The 14,921-nt window shown below is 54.4% G+C and overlaps 5 protein-coding genes across 5 annotated transcripts; 1 reads left to right on the forward strand and 4 right to left on the reverse strand.

The window, feature by feature from the left end:
- Positions 1-1,563: 1,563 nt before the first annotated feature.
- On the reverse strand, positions 1,564-2,079 carry G647_02682 (uncharacterized protein; the record flags this gene model as incomplete). Its single annotated transcript, XM_008727028.1, has 1 exon — positions 1,564-2,079. One exon carries the CDS (start codon positions 2,077-2,079, stop codon positions 1,564-1,566), a length of 516 nt encoding a protein of 171 aa, XP_008725250.1.
- A 1,304-nt stretch (positions 2,080-3,383) lies between these two features.
- Positions 3,384-4,837, forward strand: G647_02683 (uncharacterized protein; the record flags this gene model as incomplete). Its single annotated transcript, XM_008727029.1, has 4 exons — positions 3,384-3,480; positions 3,709-4,262; positions 4,406-4,477; positions 4,580-4,837. The coding sequence occupies 4 exons, from the start codon at positions 3,384-3,386 to the stop codon at positions 4,835-4,837; spliced, it is 981 nt and encodes a 326-aa protein (XP_008725251.1).
- Positions 4,838-4,997: 160 nt separating this feature from the next.
- On the reverse strand, positions 4,998-6,720 carry G647_02684 (uncharacterized protein; the record flags this gene model as incomplete). Its single annotated transcript, XM_008727030.1, has 4 exons — positions 4,998-5,815; positions 5,872-6,180; positions 6,238-6,369; positions 6,432-6,720. 4 exons carry the CDS (start codon positions 6,718-6,720, stop codon positions 4,998-5,000), a joined length of 1,548 nt encoding a protein of 515 aa, XP_008725252.1.
- A 2,706-nt stretch (positions 6,721-9,426) lies between these two features.
- G647_02685 (uncharacterized protein) lies at positions 9,427-11,003 on the reverse strand (the record flags this gene model as incomplete). Its single annotated transcript, XM_008727031.1, has 3 exons — positions 9,427-10,512; positions 10,567-10,850; positions 10,883-11,003. The coding sequence occupies 3 exons, from the start codon at positions 11,001-11,003 to the stop codon at positions 9,427-9,429; spliced, it is 1,491 nt and encodes a 496-aa protein (XP_008725253.1).
- Positions 11,004-11,800: 797 nt separating this feature from the next.
- G647_02686 (uncharacterized protein) lies at positions 11,801-14,290 on the reverse strand (the record flags this gene model as incomplete). The annotated part of the gene is made up of 2 exons (XM_008727032.1): positions 11,801-13,173; positions 13,810-14,290. The coding sequence occupies 2 exons, from the start codon at positions 14,288-14,290 to the stop codon at positions 11,801-11,803; spliced, it is 1,854 nt and encodes a 617-aa protein (XP_008725254.1).
- Positions 14,291-14,921: the final 631 nt, after the last annotated feature.

Consider the following 14,921-nt stretch of genomic DNA (forward strand, 5'->3'; position numbering starts at 1 on the left):
GGCCTAGTTGTATTATGAGTAAGTGGCTTACAGTAAGAAGGTTAAGTAGATTAGAGTTACTTGGAAGTTGCTTATTCGCTCGCGGTCCATAACCACTGACTAATAATAGTGATGATGGGAGTACATAAATATACGCGTAGGCCTGGCAACGCTTGTATTAGCTCACAATCGTGTACCTGCTAATCTGATTGTAAGCTCCTGATAGTACAGTATATAACCGTATAAATATCCCCCCTAGCGATCTGTAGACTGCTGGGGCCCGGGTCGCCTGCGGCTTATATACTTTATGCTCTCTGTTACTAATCCTTCCTTGGTTGCATTTGTGTCTCTGGCGGACCTCTATATAGTACGTATGTATATACGTAAGTGTCACTCTATGATCCCCTCCAGCGAGTGAAATGTAAATACTAGTAAGTATTCCCGCTAGGATCCCCTGCAGTGGGGGATTGGAATGGGAAGGCACGCTGCAAGCGCCCCCGACAAAGAACTTGAAGCCAATGTCCTCGTGGCTAACTGTCATATACAATAAAGAAAAGGAACCAGGATAGCTGTCAGGACCTTAAGCATGATTACTCGAGGGCCATGCCCAGGTCCTCGGCGGCAATGACGCTCCCAGTCGCCGTGGAAGGGTCGTCGCCGCTAATCATGGTCGCCAGATCGCGCCGTCAATGTCTCAACTTGAAGGTCGGTCCTCCTCGTCGTAGAATTACCCTATTAAAAGCTCCTCATGATGTAAATTCAAGTTGCGTAGGGTTAGAGTCGCCTTATATTCTAACACCTGCAGCTGCAGTGAGCAACATTAAAATTGACAGAGACATCCAGTAAGTAAGTACTATGTAGTATGTATGTATAGTTCTGTCCTAGCTCTGCCGGCTCTTTCTTTAGCCTGGTTCTATGGTACGTATTGTTCACCCCGCGGTGGGGTGTGTACACATGTAGGGGTTCGGTCAACATATAGGAAAAGTCAGGCGCAGATGAAAAGCCTCTTCAGCCAGCGTCGGTAATGTACTGTTGTAGAAAAAGTGAGTCACCGACGACTCGGTTCGCAGGAAGATGTGAAAGGGTGGTCTTGACGCTGTTGGGGAACGTCGAGTCATTGGTTGCACTCGTTCGCTTTGGTACATTTAATGATGACTTCGACTTGTCCTCGGCGTCTTCCATTGTCCTTTGACGCCTGAAGGTCCACATTGAGACTGAGAGTTCTCGAGGTCTGACTGGTGTTACGACATCTCTCGTTGACTTGTGTCGAGCAAGGGAGGCTTTCCCGAAGGAGGGATCATGTACATCGAGTTGCGCCCCAGCTGCAATGAAGAGTGGTGGTTGCTGGTCTGGATGGTGCGGTGTTGCAGGTGCGCTTGTTGCCGTGAAGGTGCTGTGCTGTACGTGGGAATGGCGTCCACATGATGTCTGTGGTTGAAAACACTCAACCTGGAGCCGCTGGCGCCCCTTTGCATGCGCGGCAACGGAATACCATGGGATGCAACTGACGCCTTCCCAAACTTGAACTCATCGTACTGTGCTTAACAACTTGAATCCCCTGTAACCTTCAATTTTCACATCACTTTACACCAGAATCCCCTCCCTCTCCCTCTCAACACATGGCTCCCGCGGCGCCTCTTCCACCCCATCGCAGCGCCGCAACCCGTCTCTTCCCACGACGTACACCTTCGACCTCAGGACGCCAAACATCCTATCCGAGCACGGCCTCGTGTACGCGACGCCACCCAGGTATTTGAGGTCGTCCTCGCTGAAAGACTCGGTCGACGACCTGAAGCGCAAGATCTCCGGCCTCATCGAGGTCATCCGCCACCGCAGTTTGATCATGAACGAGAATTGTGGCAGGTGGATGAAGTATCGGGCAGAAGGACCATCCATTCTGACTTCCATGGAGACGACGTACCGCCCCGACGCTAGAAAGAAGCACACGACATGCGAGGCGAGCGTCCGGGCAAGTCGGTTGATTAGGCCGACTTGGCTGTTAGAGACGGTGGCAGCCTGTCGGCGAGGTGGAGGCGAAGGTGGAGTTGTGGAGGCTTCGATTACAACTTCCTCCAGACTGAATGCGACAACGGAGCCCATTATGGTGAGTATATTACTGAGGTGATGTAGTGGAAGACCGGGTGTGGCTGCTAGTACTTGTGATGCGCTTCCAGCTGTTGAAGGGTGCGTCGTTTGGATATTCGACAGCCGTTGTAATGCAAGTATTTGTTAGTAGTAGTCCGATATGGGCGTCTCTTACATCAAACCCGCCAGCTGCTGCGTTTATATGCTACTAGATGGACGTATGTGAGCTACACCGGTTATCGAGAAGGCTTTGCTTGTATTGATTGACGAGGACCCGTCTGAGGACCTGGTGGAAGTAGACCTGTACCGCATCGTGGTCGAACATCCATCCTTGCGGCGTCTGCGTGGAGTTTAAGGACCATGCAGGTTGAGGACTGGCATGTAGCTGCGAACCAGCGTGCATTATCCATCCTCCCAGCATCGGTTGAGTACTCTAATGTAAGTGTCTGTGCGTTGAGACCTGGCCGAAATGGTGGTTGAGCCGTATAATCATGTTCGCCGTGAGGACCTCACAGTATTGAAGTGGGGACCCGAAAAGAGTGCTCTAGTCACGTATAGGACGTAGTATTCATGGTATTGATAGAGGCACGAGGAGGATTTCGATGTCGAGACCACGATGTGAGAAGAGTACGTACAGAGTACAGTCCCGTAGCACGAAGGTTTGGGTGCGGTGGTAACGTAGCAAGTAGATACTTGGTCTCGGTGATGCAATAGATGAAGAGCCTCAGCCTCAGCCTCAGCCTCAGCCTCGTCAGTCTCTTACCCCTGCCGAGCTCTCTCTCCTTAGGTGCATCTCCAAGCCCTCTCCCCATTGCATGCTCTGGCCGTTTATTTTTGGACTTTTGACGAGTAGCTACAGTAATCAACAGCCGAGGCACATCAGGCTCGATCCACGACAGCGACAGCAAGCGTAAGTGGTTGCGACTAGCACTCAACCTGGATAATATACACCGTCTTATGTACAGTATGTATTAGTGATCTTCCAACCTAGGGCCGACGTACATACTATGTAGTAATGCGTGCATGGCGTGCTCCTCACTCTCTTGAGACCTGACTGCTGCCGCCACGGCCATCACTCAGGGGGTCCTTCCTAACCTACACCACTTGTTATATATTATATACTCCATACTACGTACAGTACCGTACTTCTATATACTTTAGTCAACTCGTTTTGGCATCTCTATACTCCGTACAACCTACGACATTGAGCCTTGGTTCACGCAGCTTGTCAAGACACGACCCGGCGCAGCATCTTCAGGGATCAACACGACTGTATTTTCGCTGACAACTCTTCACGTCCCAGTCGCACCCTCTTCGCGATGGCCGCGCAAAACAAACAAGTGTGCCTGATCATTGGAGCGAGTCGCGGGATCGGTCGTCAAGTGGCCATCGATCTCGCGAGGGAGGGATACTATGGTGAGTGAGGACCACCATATCCAGCCAGTTGCCTCCTGTGCACACGTCTATTTCGCTCCACGGAGTGTTTGTCTATATTTCATCCGTGTCTCACTGGCTGGTCTATTGCACCACGATGTCAACACACGCGCACCCACGCACCCACATATATGCGCTTTTATCGAGCGCATCTGCTCCAACATAGATGATTTGATTACATACTCACGTACTATGTACTTACTTCCCCAGTCGTCGTCTCGGCCAAAACGACGTCGGACGCCTCTTCGATCCCGCCGTCCTCGTTCCCCCCGGACCCCAACTCCCCAGCATCGACAATCAACACGGTCGCCCGCGAGATCACCGAGGCGGGCGGGTCGGCGCTCGCCCTCCGCATCGACGTCCGAGACGTCGACAACGTCAAGGACGTGGTTGACGACGTGGTCCGCCGACTCGGCCGCCTCGACGTGCTGATCTACAACTCCGGCGCGATCTGGTGGTCGGCCGTCGAGACCACGCCCGTCAAACGATTCCTGCTCCTCCAGCAGGTCAATCCGCAGGGCCTGTACGCCGCCGTCGCCGCCGCGCTGCCGCATTTCAGCACCCAGCACCAGCACCAGCAGCAGGGCTGCTGGAAGGGGCGGATCATCGTCGTCTCGCCGCCCATCTACTCGCGGTTTTTCCGCGGCAAGACGGCCTACGCCATGGGCAAGGTCGGCATGAGTGTCTTGACCAAAGGCCTGGCCATGGACTTTGTCAGGCAGGGGAGGAAGGACATGGCCATCACGAGTATCTGGCCTGCGTCGGTGAGTTGGCCGAGCCCCAAGTCCTTGTCTTGGTCGTGGAGACGTGGATTCGAATCAACATGTCAAAATACTGTACTCCGGCAAAGCGTGTGTGTACCAGTACATGGTCACCGTGGCTAACCGCGCGAGGATTGGCCAAAAAGTCAATCGAATCGGCGGCCACCCGAGACTCGACCAGACGAGAACCTCACCTCGCCAAGGATCTGAGACACGCTGTGAGTGCTGACTGCTAGTACATACATACCCCGATCCCCCACGGGCGCAGGTGGCAGTGGCTAACCCCGAGGCGACCGTGGTTGCGCGCCCTTTTTCTACAGACAATCTACAGCGATGCCATCCTCGCAATGCTCCGGTCTCCGGCCGAAGAGGTCAACGGTCTGCTCGTCACGGACGAGGACTTTCTCCGCAAGAAGGGAGTGACGGACTTTTCAAAGTATAGTGTCGTCCCTGGCTCGACGCCGCGGCGGATCATGCCGGCCGAATTCCCGGTCTTGGAAGTGGCGGAACAGGATGATGAAGGGAGGAGGGTCGATAGTGTGGTGTTGCGGCAGGGACGCGACAAGAGCAAGTTGTAGATACTGTGTAGGAAGGAATGGAACTGTTGGAGTCTGGGATACCCTGCTACAGTGGAAGGTGTGCTGGGGAGTGGAGTTCAGCTGTACTTGGTATGTAGGCAATGTCGAGGAGCGCCTTTATACCCGACAGCTCCTGGAGAGCTGTCTGCCTGCAGCAATCCTACTCGGCGTCAACCAGTCGACTAGTGTCAGTATGATACATGCCCAACAGTGTCTCACGCGCCTTTTGGAGGCTGAGACCGTTAATCCTCTGCTGGATCTCCCTTTGGCTACGCCGCACCTGTTCGGCCGTCTCCTTCCACTCCATCGGCCCCATCTTGTCCAGGCTGACGTCTGTAGCGACGAGCTTTCCGCCACGCTTCCTCAGCACCCCGTTCACAATGACGTGCTCGATATCAGCAGCTTCGCTGAATCGTACAATCGCAACAACAGGATCGTACTCGACGGCACTCAACATACCTACACTGCCCGCTGCGTCGAAGACGACCAGGTCGGCTTTCTTGCCCACCTCAATGCTCCCTATCGCATCCCCGAGGCCGAGACACCTGGCTCCACGTATTGTTGCAAGGTTGAACGCTTCCTCCGACGTGCCGGTGACATTCTCGGAGGGATAATTCCCTTGTGCGACAATCTTGGCGTTCTTTCCCACTCGCGTCAGTTGTAGCAGCATGCGTGCCTGCAGGAGAATGGAAGAAGGGTCGTTGGTGTGGCAGTCCACGCCAAGAGAAACATGCGCAGTCTCTCTTGACTTCAGTGCTGGGTCCAGGCCGACAGGGAACCCCATGCCCATCTGAGATTCCGTGCCGGGGGTGCTTGAGATCGGCGTCCCTGTCGTCGCGAGCATGGACATGTCCTCGTGCGAGATGCCATTGCAATGTGATAGAAGCAAGTACGGCATGTTTGCTGACGATGCCAACGGCGGATAGGGGCTCCGCAGGAGATCGTAAGACTGGAGTAGCTGGACATGGGAATGGAGACCTGCAACGGGTCAAGTCAGCCACGACCAAGGGAAATATGCCAGCAAATAATCTCACCCATGAAGGCATTGCGCCCGACGTGGCTCGTAACCAGTCTTAATCCCTTCTGTCTGAGAGTCTGGAACGTGCCCAGGACCAATTCCTTGGGGAGGAACCAGAGGTCGAAACCCAGGCCTATTTCCACCAGCGATGCGGCGCTGTTATGTTTCTGGAGCAGATCGCCCAATTGCTGAACCGCCCACTCGGGCATGGGATCCTGCTCAGGAACACACTGGGATTGATCCCACTGCGCCACGCGTGTGGGAACGGTGTACCCGAAGATAGCGCGGATGCCCGAGTCGAGAGTCGCCTGCAGTGCAGATGTAGCTGCAGGGGGTGGTTATTAAGTTCTTGAGAGGCAGGGTAGGTCAGGCCGATACATACCGTGGTCGGGCGTATACGCGCAATGCGCATGATCGAGGACCGTTGTTGTCCCCGCATGAATAGCCTCCAGACAGCCCGATAACTGACCCCAGTACATATCTTCTGGTTTATAGGCATAGGACATCATATTGCCTAGAGCCACAGCCCGTCAGAATCCGGCGACCATACGAAAGAGAATTCATGTATGACCATACCCGAATACATGTATGCGACGAGCCCCTGCTCGGCGTGCCGACCTTTCAGCTGCGTCTGCCAGAGATGATGGTGGGTATCCACGAAGCCTGGAGAGACGATCTTCCCTTTGCAGTCAATAACTTCCGTGGAGCTGCTGGGAGGATCAATATTTTTTCCGACACGTTCGATGATGTCGTTGTGAACGAGAACATCCGTGTCACGGAGGGCGATGACATGGTCAGTCTTGTCGTGAGTGAGGACAGTCCCACCTCGCAGGAGGATCGATGAATTGGGAGGCTCGGTCGTCATCGCGACGAACGGTGATGAATACTGCGGCTAAGAACCAGCCCAAATCTGAGAGGTCCAGGAGAAACCTGTTACACAAATCAGCAATAGTTCGAATCTCCTCCAGATATAGTCGGATAGTTGTGAATCAAGGAACTCCGATGTCCTGGCCCATGAAATCTTGAGAATATATCCCCTCCAGCAAGTTTGTCGTCGACATGGAGCGGAGGGTCAATGTCTCCGCAGCATCGGAGGAACTCTGCTTCCGCACACTCATTCACAGGACGGCCAGCCTTTGGAACGGCGAACCACGGCGTCGGCGTGACGCCCGACACAGGGCACCTTCAGTTCTTTCTGAGTGACCTCGGCCTCGTACAAGGGAAATGACCGAGCTGGAGGTTCATCAGGCCATCTCGAAGATCGACAGCGGGACGGACGCCATCGCAACTGAGGCGGGGCCGGACGTGTTTACTGGGGCGCGGACGCTTCCAAGTTGAAGGCAATGAAGATAAGCCCACGGCACGGCGGGTACAGCACAGCAATGACCTCTCAGACTTGCAGAAATTGGTGGACGTAGATAAGTCAGTGAGACGGAACTGCCATGTCAATGAATCGCGAGTCAGTTCGTCCTGGCTCGACTGCGGGCAACAGTGAAAAAGCAGTCGCAGGAACGAGACTGTAGCGGTCACAGCTGCTTTTGGTGCCGGGTCAGTCGCGTACTTCATACAGAACGATGATGCTGAATCTCCGATGAGACTTGCATTTCTGTCGAGGCGCGACGCGACGCGACGCGGTGCAGGAAGAAATATCTAGAGGCTCACACGCTTCACCTGCCAGTCAATCAGGCTTTACTCCACGCTTCTCTCATTTTCCTACTCTTTTGGAGTACTCGTACAGTACCTACAAATCGTATCACCGCTTCTGCAGGAGCCGACGATCATATTGCGACGCCTAATGCGTTTCTTTGCAAAGGCGCCAGCATCGTAGCCCGCCCGGCAGTGGTCAATGGCCCTTTGGGTCGATTGTGTTATCCCGTTGCGGAAAGTGTTCGAGAAAATAGTGTCCGTGTGCAAAAGCGACCAGATACTGGTACTCGCGTACTGGCGTACTGGTGTACTGGTCCAGTAGAATTGTATTGTGACGCTTGCCCATGACTGAGTTGTAGTGCTTACTTCGGCAAAGTCACCATGCTTGAACCGTCTCGTCTCGCCTTTGCACTCTTCCAATTGAAAGCTGACGTCTCGTCGGTGCTAGACATATTCGTACGATGCGGTGTCATCCAATGCTCTTTCGACTGATATTCAATACAGAGCTCAAGCCAAGCCCTATCGTGTTGCGATACCCCCCCGGCAAAGCACTACTCGTGACACTAACACCCTGCACCCTGTACCTGTACAGACTATATCCTAGGCGGCATGTGGTCCCGGTCGTGGAACGCAGACGTGAGTCCCCGCTCACCGAGGAATTGTCTACAACTTCGCATCATGTGCCCAGGGCATGTCGCCACCCGACGTTGCACCGTCCACCAAGCAAGCCTTGTCACCGCCAGCCGATTGGGAGGGCATAGCTGCAGCCTCGCTTGGAGGGTTCGAATATCCTAAAGGAGCCATAGCATCGCGTGCTTGACAACGCAATGCACGATGGGAAAGACCTGTTCGCGGTTGAGATCACCTGTATCGAGGTCTATGCGGCGAATGCGCTCAGTGTGTACAATAGGAAGTGCGGCCAAGAAGGGGTGGTTCGTGTATGCCCTGTCGATCACCCATGCCGCTACACCCCTGGCTGCTCTGGTCAAAGTGTCGGGATTCAAGAAATCAGAAGACCCCATCAGACTACCACAGTAATGCCGTTTACTGAGTCAGTCGTAGGGACTAACCACAGACGGGCATTGAGTAGCATAGACAAAGTGCTTACGAGAACGTCTTTTCGGCGTTCTCGATCGGGCTCTGCTTACCAGTGGTACATACTGGCCCGCCGTGGCCGGCCTTGCTTCGGTAGATTCAGACCGACATCAGTCGGTATGCGAGTCATCTCGTGTTGGGCCACCTAGGGCTCGCATGTTGGTCCCTGACCAGTGCGTCGCACATGTTGACTAAGCCCTCGCAGGATCTGGTCCTCACGGTGATCGGGCACCGGAGCGAGGATATGGGACGTGACTGGCTCAACTGCTTAGGGACCAGGGCTCGCACGGGGTGAAGGATCAGGATGAATCCTGCAACGTTTATGATTCACGCATTCCTGTGTAATGCTGAGCATCATGGAGGCCAGGGGATGTCCCCACAATCGGGTTCAATTGCTTAGTTTCGGACTTTTGTTCGACACTCCAGATGGGGCTGTTGTCCCTTGCGCTAATGCAACCAATCATCTAGGATGGTATGTTCCGTATCAATTGATACAGCCGTATCTGCGGGACCGGTTCGCCGCATACCCATGCCGCGATGTATTGTCATCAGGCCCTCCACCGACACGGCAAGCACTTGAGCCACTAGGAGGGGGCTCATGGACTGATGCGTTGCCCTGATCGGGGTATTTTGTACCTCCGATGGAACACGACTGCGCCCCTACCCTGGACTGGGTATGGCAAGACCACCAAGATACCAGGCTCCATGTGATGCTGAATAGTTCCATCGATGACATGGTTTGTTGGCATTTGTGTCGCTGCTGGCGCCACTTTGCCAGTCAGATCGTTTCCCGGTCATCATTAAGCCTCTGCCGCTTGTGCGAGGGATCCTATCCACCCTTGCGTGCAGCCAAAATTGAACCCAAGATGTCTCTGCCACCAGGTCCAAGAGGGCCTGATTGACCCGAATGGTCTGCGGAAGCGACGTCACTATCGTCCCAATTCTCGCTCTCCATGCCCCATCCTTTCTTCTTCGACGGTGGCTTGACCTCCAAACCGGCGTTCACGACTTCAAGTCTGATCAGCTTCATTCGAGCCTCGCGAACAAAAGCGTCAACCATGTCGAGGGCGGACTGCTGGGCCTCGGCTCGTTGATTGTGCTGGACGGCTTCAAGCACGCCGCTCTCCATGTCGATCCGTGCATCCAGCCTACCGTCCTCGATGAGGGCAATGATCTCCTCAAGGAACACCCGTCTCGCTGAAGCTTCGTCGGTTGCTCCGCTCGAGTGTGTGGGCGAGCCAAACATTTTCTCCATGCTTGCCAGGGTAACTTTGCTGAAGGGCTGAAAGTATTGTACAATGCTCTTCGTCCGAACGCGCTTGTAGATGTCTGCCACCAGAGGCTGCAAATAAATGTCAAGAAGATAGTCCGCTCGATACGACTCGAGAATGTCCAGGCATTGACTATACTTACTCCCACAGAAGAAGGTGATGGCTCGACGAATGTGCGGTTCCAACTCAAGGAAATTACGGAAATTACTGTTCTCCAGAACTTTGCTCTGAAGCTCAGCACGAGACATGGACGCCAAGGCGCACAGCCCTCCATATACGGCGATGTCATTGCTCGTGACCACGTCTCTGTAAGTGTCTCCGAGGCTGGGATCAGTGTGGATAAAGCTGATGGCAGCTTCATGGTAATCAAAGGTCGACATCTGCTGGAGGCCCATTGCTGCCTGTATCTTGGGTTGGTTCCTGGCAGATTCCTCGGGCTTCAGCTGAATATTCCGGACTTTGTGTACCTGTGACTGGACCGCCAGCCAGTTTCTCTGTTCGATTGCGACAGCGATGATTCGGAATGCGGTCGACGCAATGTGAGCAGCAGTTGTGCAGTAGTCACGCATGCGGGAGTATGCTTTGACAGCGTTGTTGAGATCGCCGATGGTGTAGTAATGTGTTCCCAGGTCTTCATTCCCCATCTGTTTGTAGTCTTAGCAGACACCCCGCGGCTCAGGACCAGTCTCATCACGTACTCGAATGCTCTCCTTGATCAGGTTGTTCTTGTAGCCCTTCAATTCGTTCTCCAGGCGAGCCGTCTCTGCGTTGTTTTTCTTCTCTTGCTGAGCAGCCCATAACGGGTCAAGAAGATTGTCTAGGTTCTTGCCAGCTGACACCCACTTAAGCAGTGCGACAGCCTCTTGATAGTTTCGGACATCGTTGCCTCTCTTCGCCTCAATCAGAGCCAGTCGAGCAGCCTCCTCGGCCAGGACGGTGGAACATGATGCGATGAGGTGGAGGCGGCGGAAGACGGTGCGGCCTACGTGGGAATGTTAGCACAAGTCACAGGACTCGGTGAAGAGTCTGGCGAGCCTTTGTAGTTTGAGATGTACGCGGCCAGGTCGAACTTGGGAGCCTCATGAACCACGACGCCGTAGTTATATTGCTCTCCCAGAGGGACATCATTCGCCATCTCCGAGGGAAAGCTGCGGCGGCCCTCGCCGCAAACAACCTGGTCAGCAGCAGTAGTAGATTATGGCCTCGGTCTTGGTGCCAGAGCAAACGCTAGAAGTTTCTGCAGTCGGTGGAGGCCCGGCGAATTTGAGGCTGGTTGAGGAGAGAGTCAATCGTCAGTAACTTCACTCTTGAGTAGGCAGTGAGGTCGTCGCGCCGCTCGCTTGTTTGCCGCGTGCCGATGACGGAAAGCTTGGCGTGTGGTTCTTAACTAGAGTTACTGCCTAAGGCAGCGAGCCGGCAAGCCCAGGCCCTGCCCAGGCTTACCTGGAGACAGTCTGGGGGCCAGCGAAGGATAGCCACGGATAGCCCACAACCCTAGCACTGTACCGAAAAAGCCAGCAAGAACGTTTGCACCGTTCGTGGTCCATTCATGGGTGTCTCGAGTGAGAGACTCAGTTCAGTCATATTCCGATGGCTGCATTTGATACCACCAGCGCTCAGCGCGGTTGCTGCCCTACAAGATTATCGTACACAAGCTTTTGCTCCCTTGGGGAGGTCATCGGGTATCTTCTTGTGGTTTCAAAGACCGAACCCGTCCGTTGCCAGGCAATCCCATATTCACAGTCGGTTCCAAATCCTCATGTCGTCTCAGTATTTTGAATTTCCATCGACATCCATGTGGTCATATTGAGATGCTCATCATCATTAGAATGATAAAGACAGGAGCTCTGTTGAACTCAAGGACTTCGAGGTCCGTATCCAAATCGCTAAAACGCACCACTAAAACACACATAAAACTTGCCGAGTAGGCGATCATGCCATAAGGGCGTTGAGGTCAAAGGTGTGGCCCTCGTCCTCGGTTGTCGGCATCCAATGTCCTCTCTCTTCGGCGGTGGCATTGTGAAAGGCCTCCGCTCGCTTGAGAGTCTCCACGTCGAGGTCGGTGACATAGTTCTTGCCATCCGGCAGGGTCATTCGGACTTCGAACTCGTTGTGGAGCATCATGTCATCTTTCCATAGGCGGCGCTGGCCATCGTATACGCAGAGCACGCGCTTCTTCATCCGCATTTTCTCCGCCGACATGCCCCAGGAAGGGGGGTAGTGCTTTCTCTTCTTGCGACCTTTGCCGACAAGAGCGACGCCGCCCTTGGACCAAGTCATACCTTTCTTCAGCGACTTGCCGGGTTTGGAGATACCGCCCCCAATGATGGCTCGCGCGGAGGCGGGGTGCTTGTGGGATTTCAGAGCCCCCTTGCCGGACCGGCTGTTAAAGGATGGATCTTCGTCCTCATCGTCCTCGTCCTCCTCTTCATCCTCGTCCTCATCGTCGTCAGCAAAGCTAGTGGGAGCATCCTCCGTCTTGATCATGTGACGGTCGAGAGTTTCTTGGACCTCATGGTCGTTGTTGATCTGAGAAAGATGCTGGGCATTGACTGCTTCGGAGGGTTCCTCTTGCTGGACGACGCGCAGCACACAGTCATCCAAATGCTCGTAGAAGTCTTGAGCATTGTTGAAGGTTGCCGAGCAGGTAGAACACTTGCCTGTGGCGTCTTGGCAGTAGCTAGAGAGTTTTCGGTTATTGGCGGAAGGACTTCGCTTTCGGCTGTTCGGGGGGGTCTGCTCGACACCATGCACCGAAGTCAAGTGTCGCTTGAAGACATCTGCTCGGTTGAAGCTCTTCTCCGCCGGGGAGCCCGATCCAGGACAGAAGCCGCAGACCATGGTGCCTTTGTAGTGGGTCAATGTATGTCGGTTCTTGTCGTATTTTCGCGCGAAGCCTTTCAGGTTGTACTCGCAGGTCAGAATTGGGCACTTCTCGGGTCGTTCGGCTTGGTGAGTCAACATATGGGCCTTCAGATCCTTGAACACCTTTCCACAGTCAGGGTGGGGACACCTGCCCTTTTCCGAGCCATCCTCGTCTACATGTGAGGAGGGGCTGGGGTGCGAGACGCCAGACCCATAAGATGCCAAGGACGGTCTTCGGCTCATTAGGTGTTGCTGTTGATAGTAGTTCGCGTTTGTTAGCGGGTCGGAAAATTGCGTTGTGGGGTAGACGCCGTATGGTCGCGGGGATGGCGCTGGCGATACTGAAGGTGAAGTGTACGAGTGCAAGCTGGCTGCGAACGGGCCCTGCTCGGAAAATGCGTTGTCGCCGTAAGCTCTGGGCGCGTGGATCAAGGAGGGATCTGTATATGACGGTCGTTAGTGGACATTTCCCAGCCGGAACCAAGCAGTGATCGGCAGATAAGAGGATGCACGGTCGAGGAAATAGTCCAGGAGAGACTTCATGGGCAAAGGAAAGACAGGCGGAAGAGACGAACAAGATGTTTCGAGCGGTGGGATGAAGTTACCGCTGCTTTGAGCAAAGAAATGAGACTGAAAATGACCGGCTTGGTGCTGTTGTGGTGCGTGATGAGCAGCAGGACGAGGGGACATATGGGCATGAGAGGCGTAGCTGGTGTGCGAGCGCAACGTGGGTGGGAAGCTCCTCGCGTTCACAGGAGAGACCACAGAAGACCGTCTCGAACATGCTGAAGCAGGTGTCGTTGGTGATTTGAAGATGGGTGTTGCTCGGGTTTGGTCGGTTGTGGGAGAGTGGGCTGCAGTCGAAAAGACCGAACTGGAAGCAACTGAAGGTACAGTGGGGACTCGCTGATCGAAGAAGGTATTGATGGACAATGATTGAGGTGATGCAGTCAAGGACAGACATGGGGCAGGTGACGATGATGAAAGCGGAAGCACGGATCGGGCTTCACCCTGGGCTGTGCGAGGCGCAACCCGCGGCGGCCGAGATTGAGAAGAGGAAAGATCGGCACACTCACCCACAAAACTGTCCGGAAGCTTTTCATGGCTCGACAGTGACAGTTCGGCTTCCATCGCGTTTCCCAGAATGTCTTGCGCAAAAGCTTCGTGGTTGACTATTGCCGGCATCACGCCGAGGCCATAGGAAGCTACCGCGTGGTCGTATCCGTCCTGACTGGGGATCACATGTGCAGGGCCTGAGTATGGTGACCCGACCGTGGAAGAGGACGCGCTGGGGATCGACGGCGCCGAGCCAGAGGAGATTAAAGCGGGCGGTAGATCCTGGAACTGGTGCATCTCTTGCTTGATCGAGTGCATCGGAGCCGTCGCGAACATGGACGGGTTCTCGAAGAAGGAATATGGGAGAGGGTGAAAGTTGTTCAATGTGTCGGCCGACTCGTACATGTCCATGGTGAGGCCCGGGAACGGTGCTTGGATGCTTTGCTCGAGATCGTATAGTTGGTCGAACTGTTGGTGGCGGTTGTGCTCGAGCGCGAGCATTGTTATGGAGGCACTGGACTCAATGGCACTGCATGAGGTTATTGATGGGCAAGTGGTGGACGTCTGTGAGAAATAGATCCTGCTGGAGGCCGACTCTCGGAGGATGTGGTCAGGCTTATGGGCCAGCACTGTCTTCAGAGGAGTTGCGCGGGGCCAAAGAAGGCGTCGAATGGCGCGTAGATGAGGATGTTCTAGGTCTCTTGATGGTCCGGAAGCGTTATCGATAGACACCGAGGATACGGACCGTAGGGCCTAGATGCTTTACGCCCGTGGTTGGTCAACACGAGTTATTGATGAGGCTTGCTGAATCGTGTCGATCAATACTGGAAGTAGCAAGAAGGGTGTGCGGGAGGAGACGGTGCCGAGGGAGGGAGCCGATGGTGAACGGGTACGTCGCTGAGGTGTCGCGGGCTGCTATCGTCGGGAACCGTCCAGGCAAGCTGTTGTCAGGAGGTTTCGTTGACTATCGAAGGCAACGGCGAGCTGTTATGAGAGGGAGAGTCAAGAGCAGTTCTACAAAGTGAGTCTCCGGCTGAAGATGGGGGGGCGAAATCACCGCGAGTTATAGTCTTTGATGAAGCAAAGGGTCTTGCCGAAATCAGACTGACCAAAGTCCCAAAGATCACGGATA

The sequence above is a fragment of the Cladophialophora carrionii genome (assembly GCF_000365165.1).
Source record: "Cladophialophora carrionii CBS 160.54 unplaced genomic scaffold supercont1.2, whole genome shotgun sequence".
Classification (NCBI taxonomy): Eukaryota; Fungi; Ascomycota; class Eurotiomycetes; order Chaetothyriales; family Herpotrichiellaceae; genus Cladophialophora; species Cladophialophora carrionii.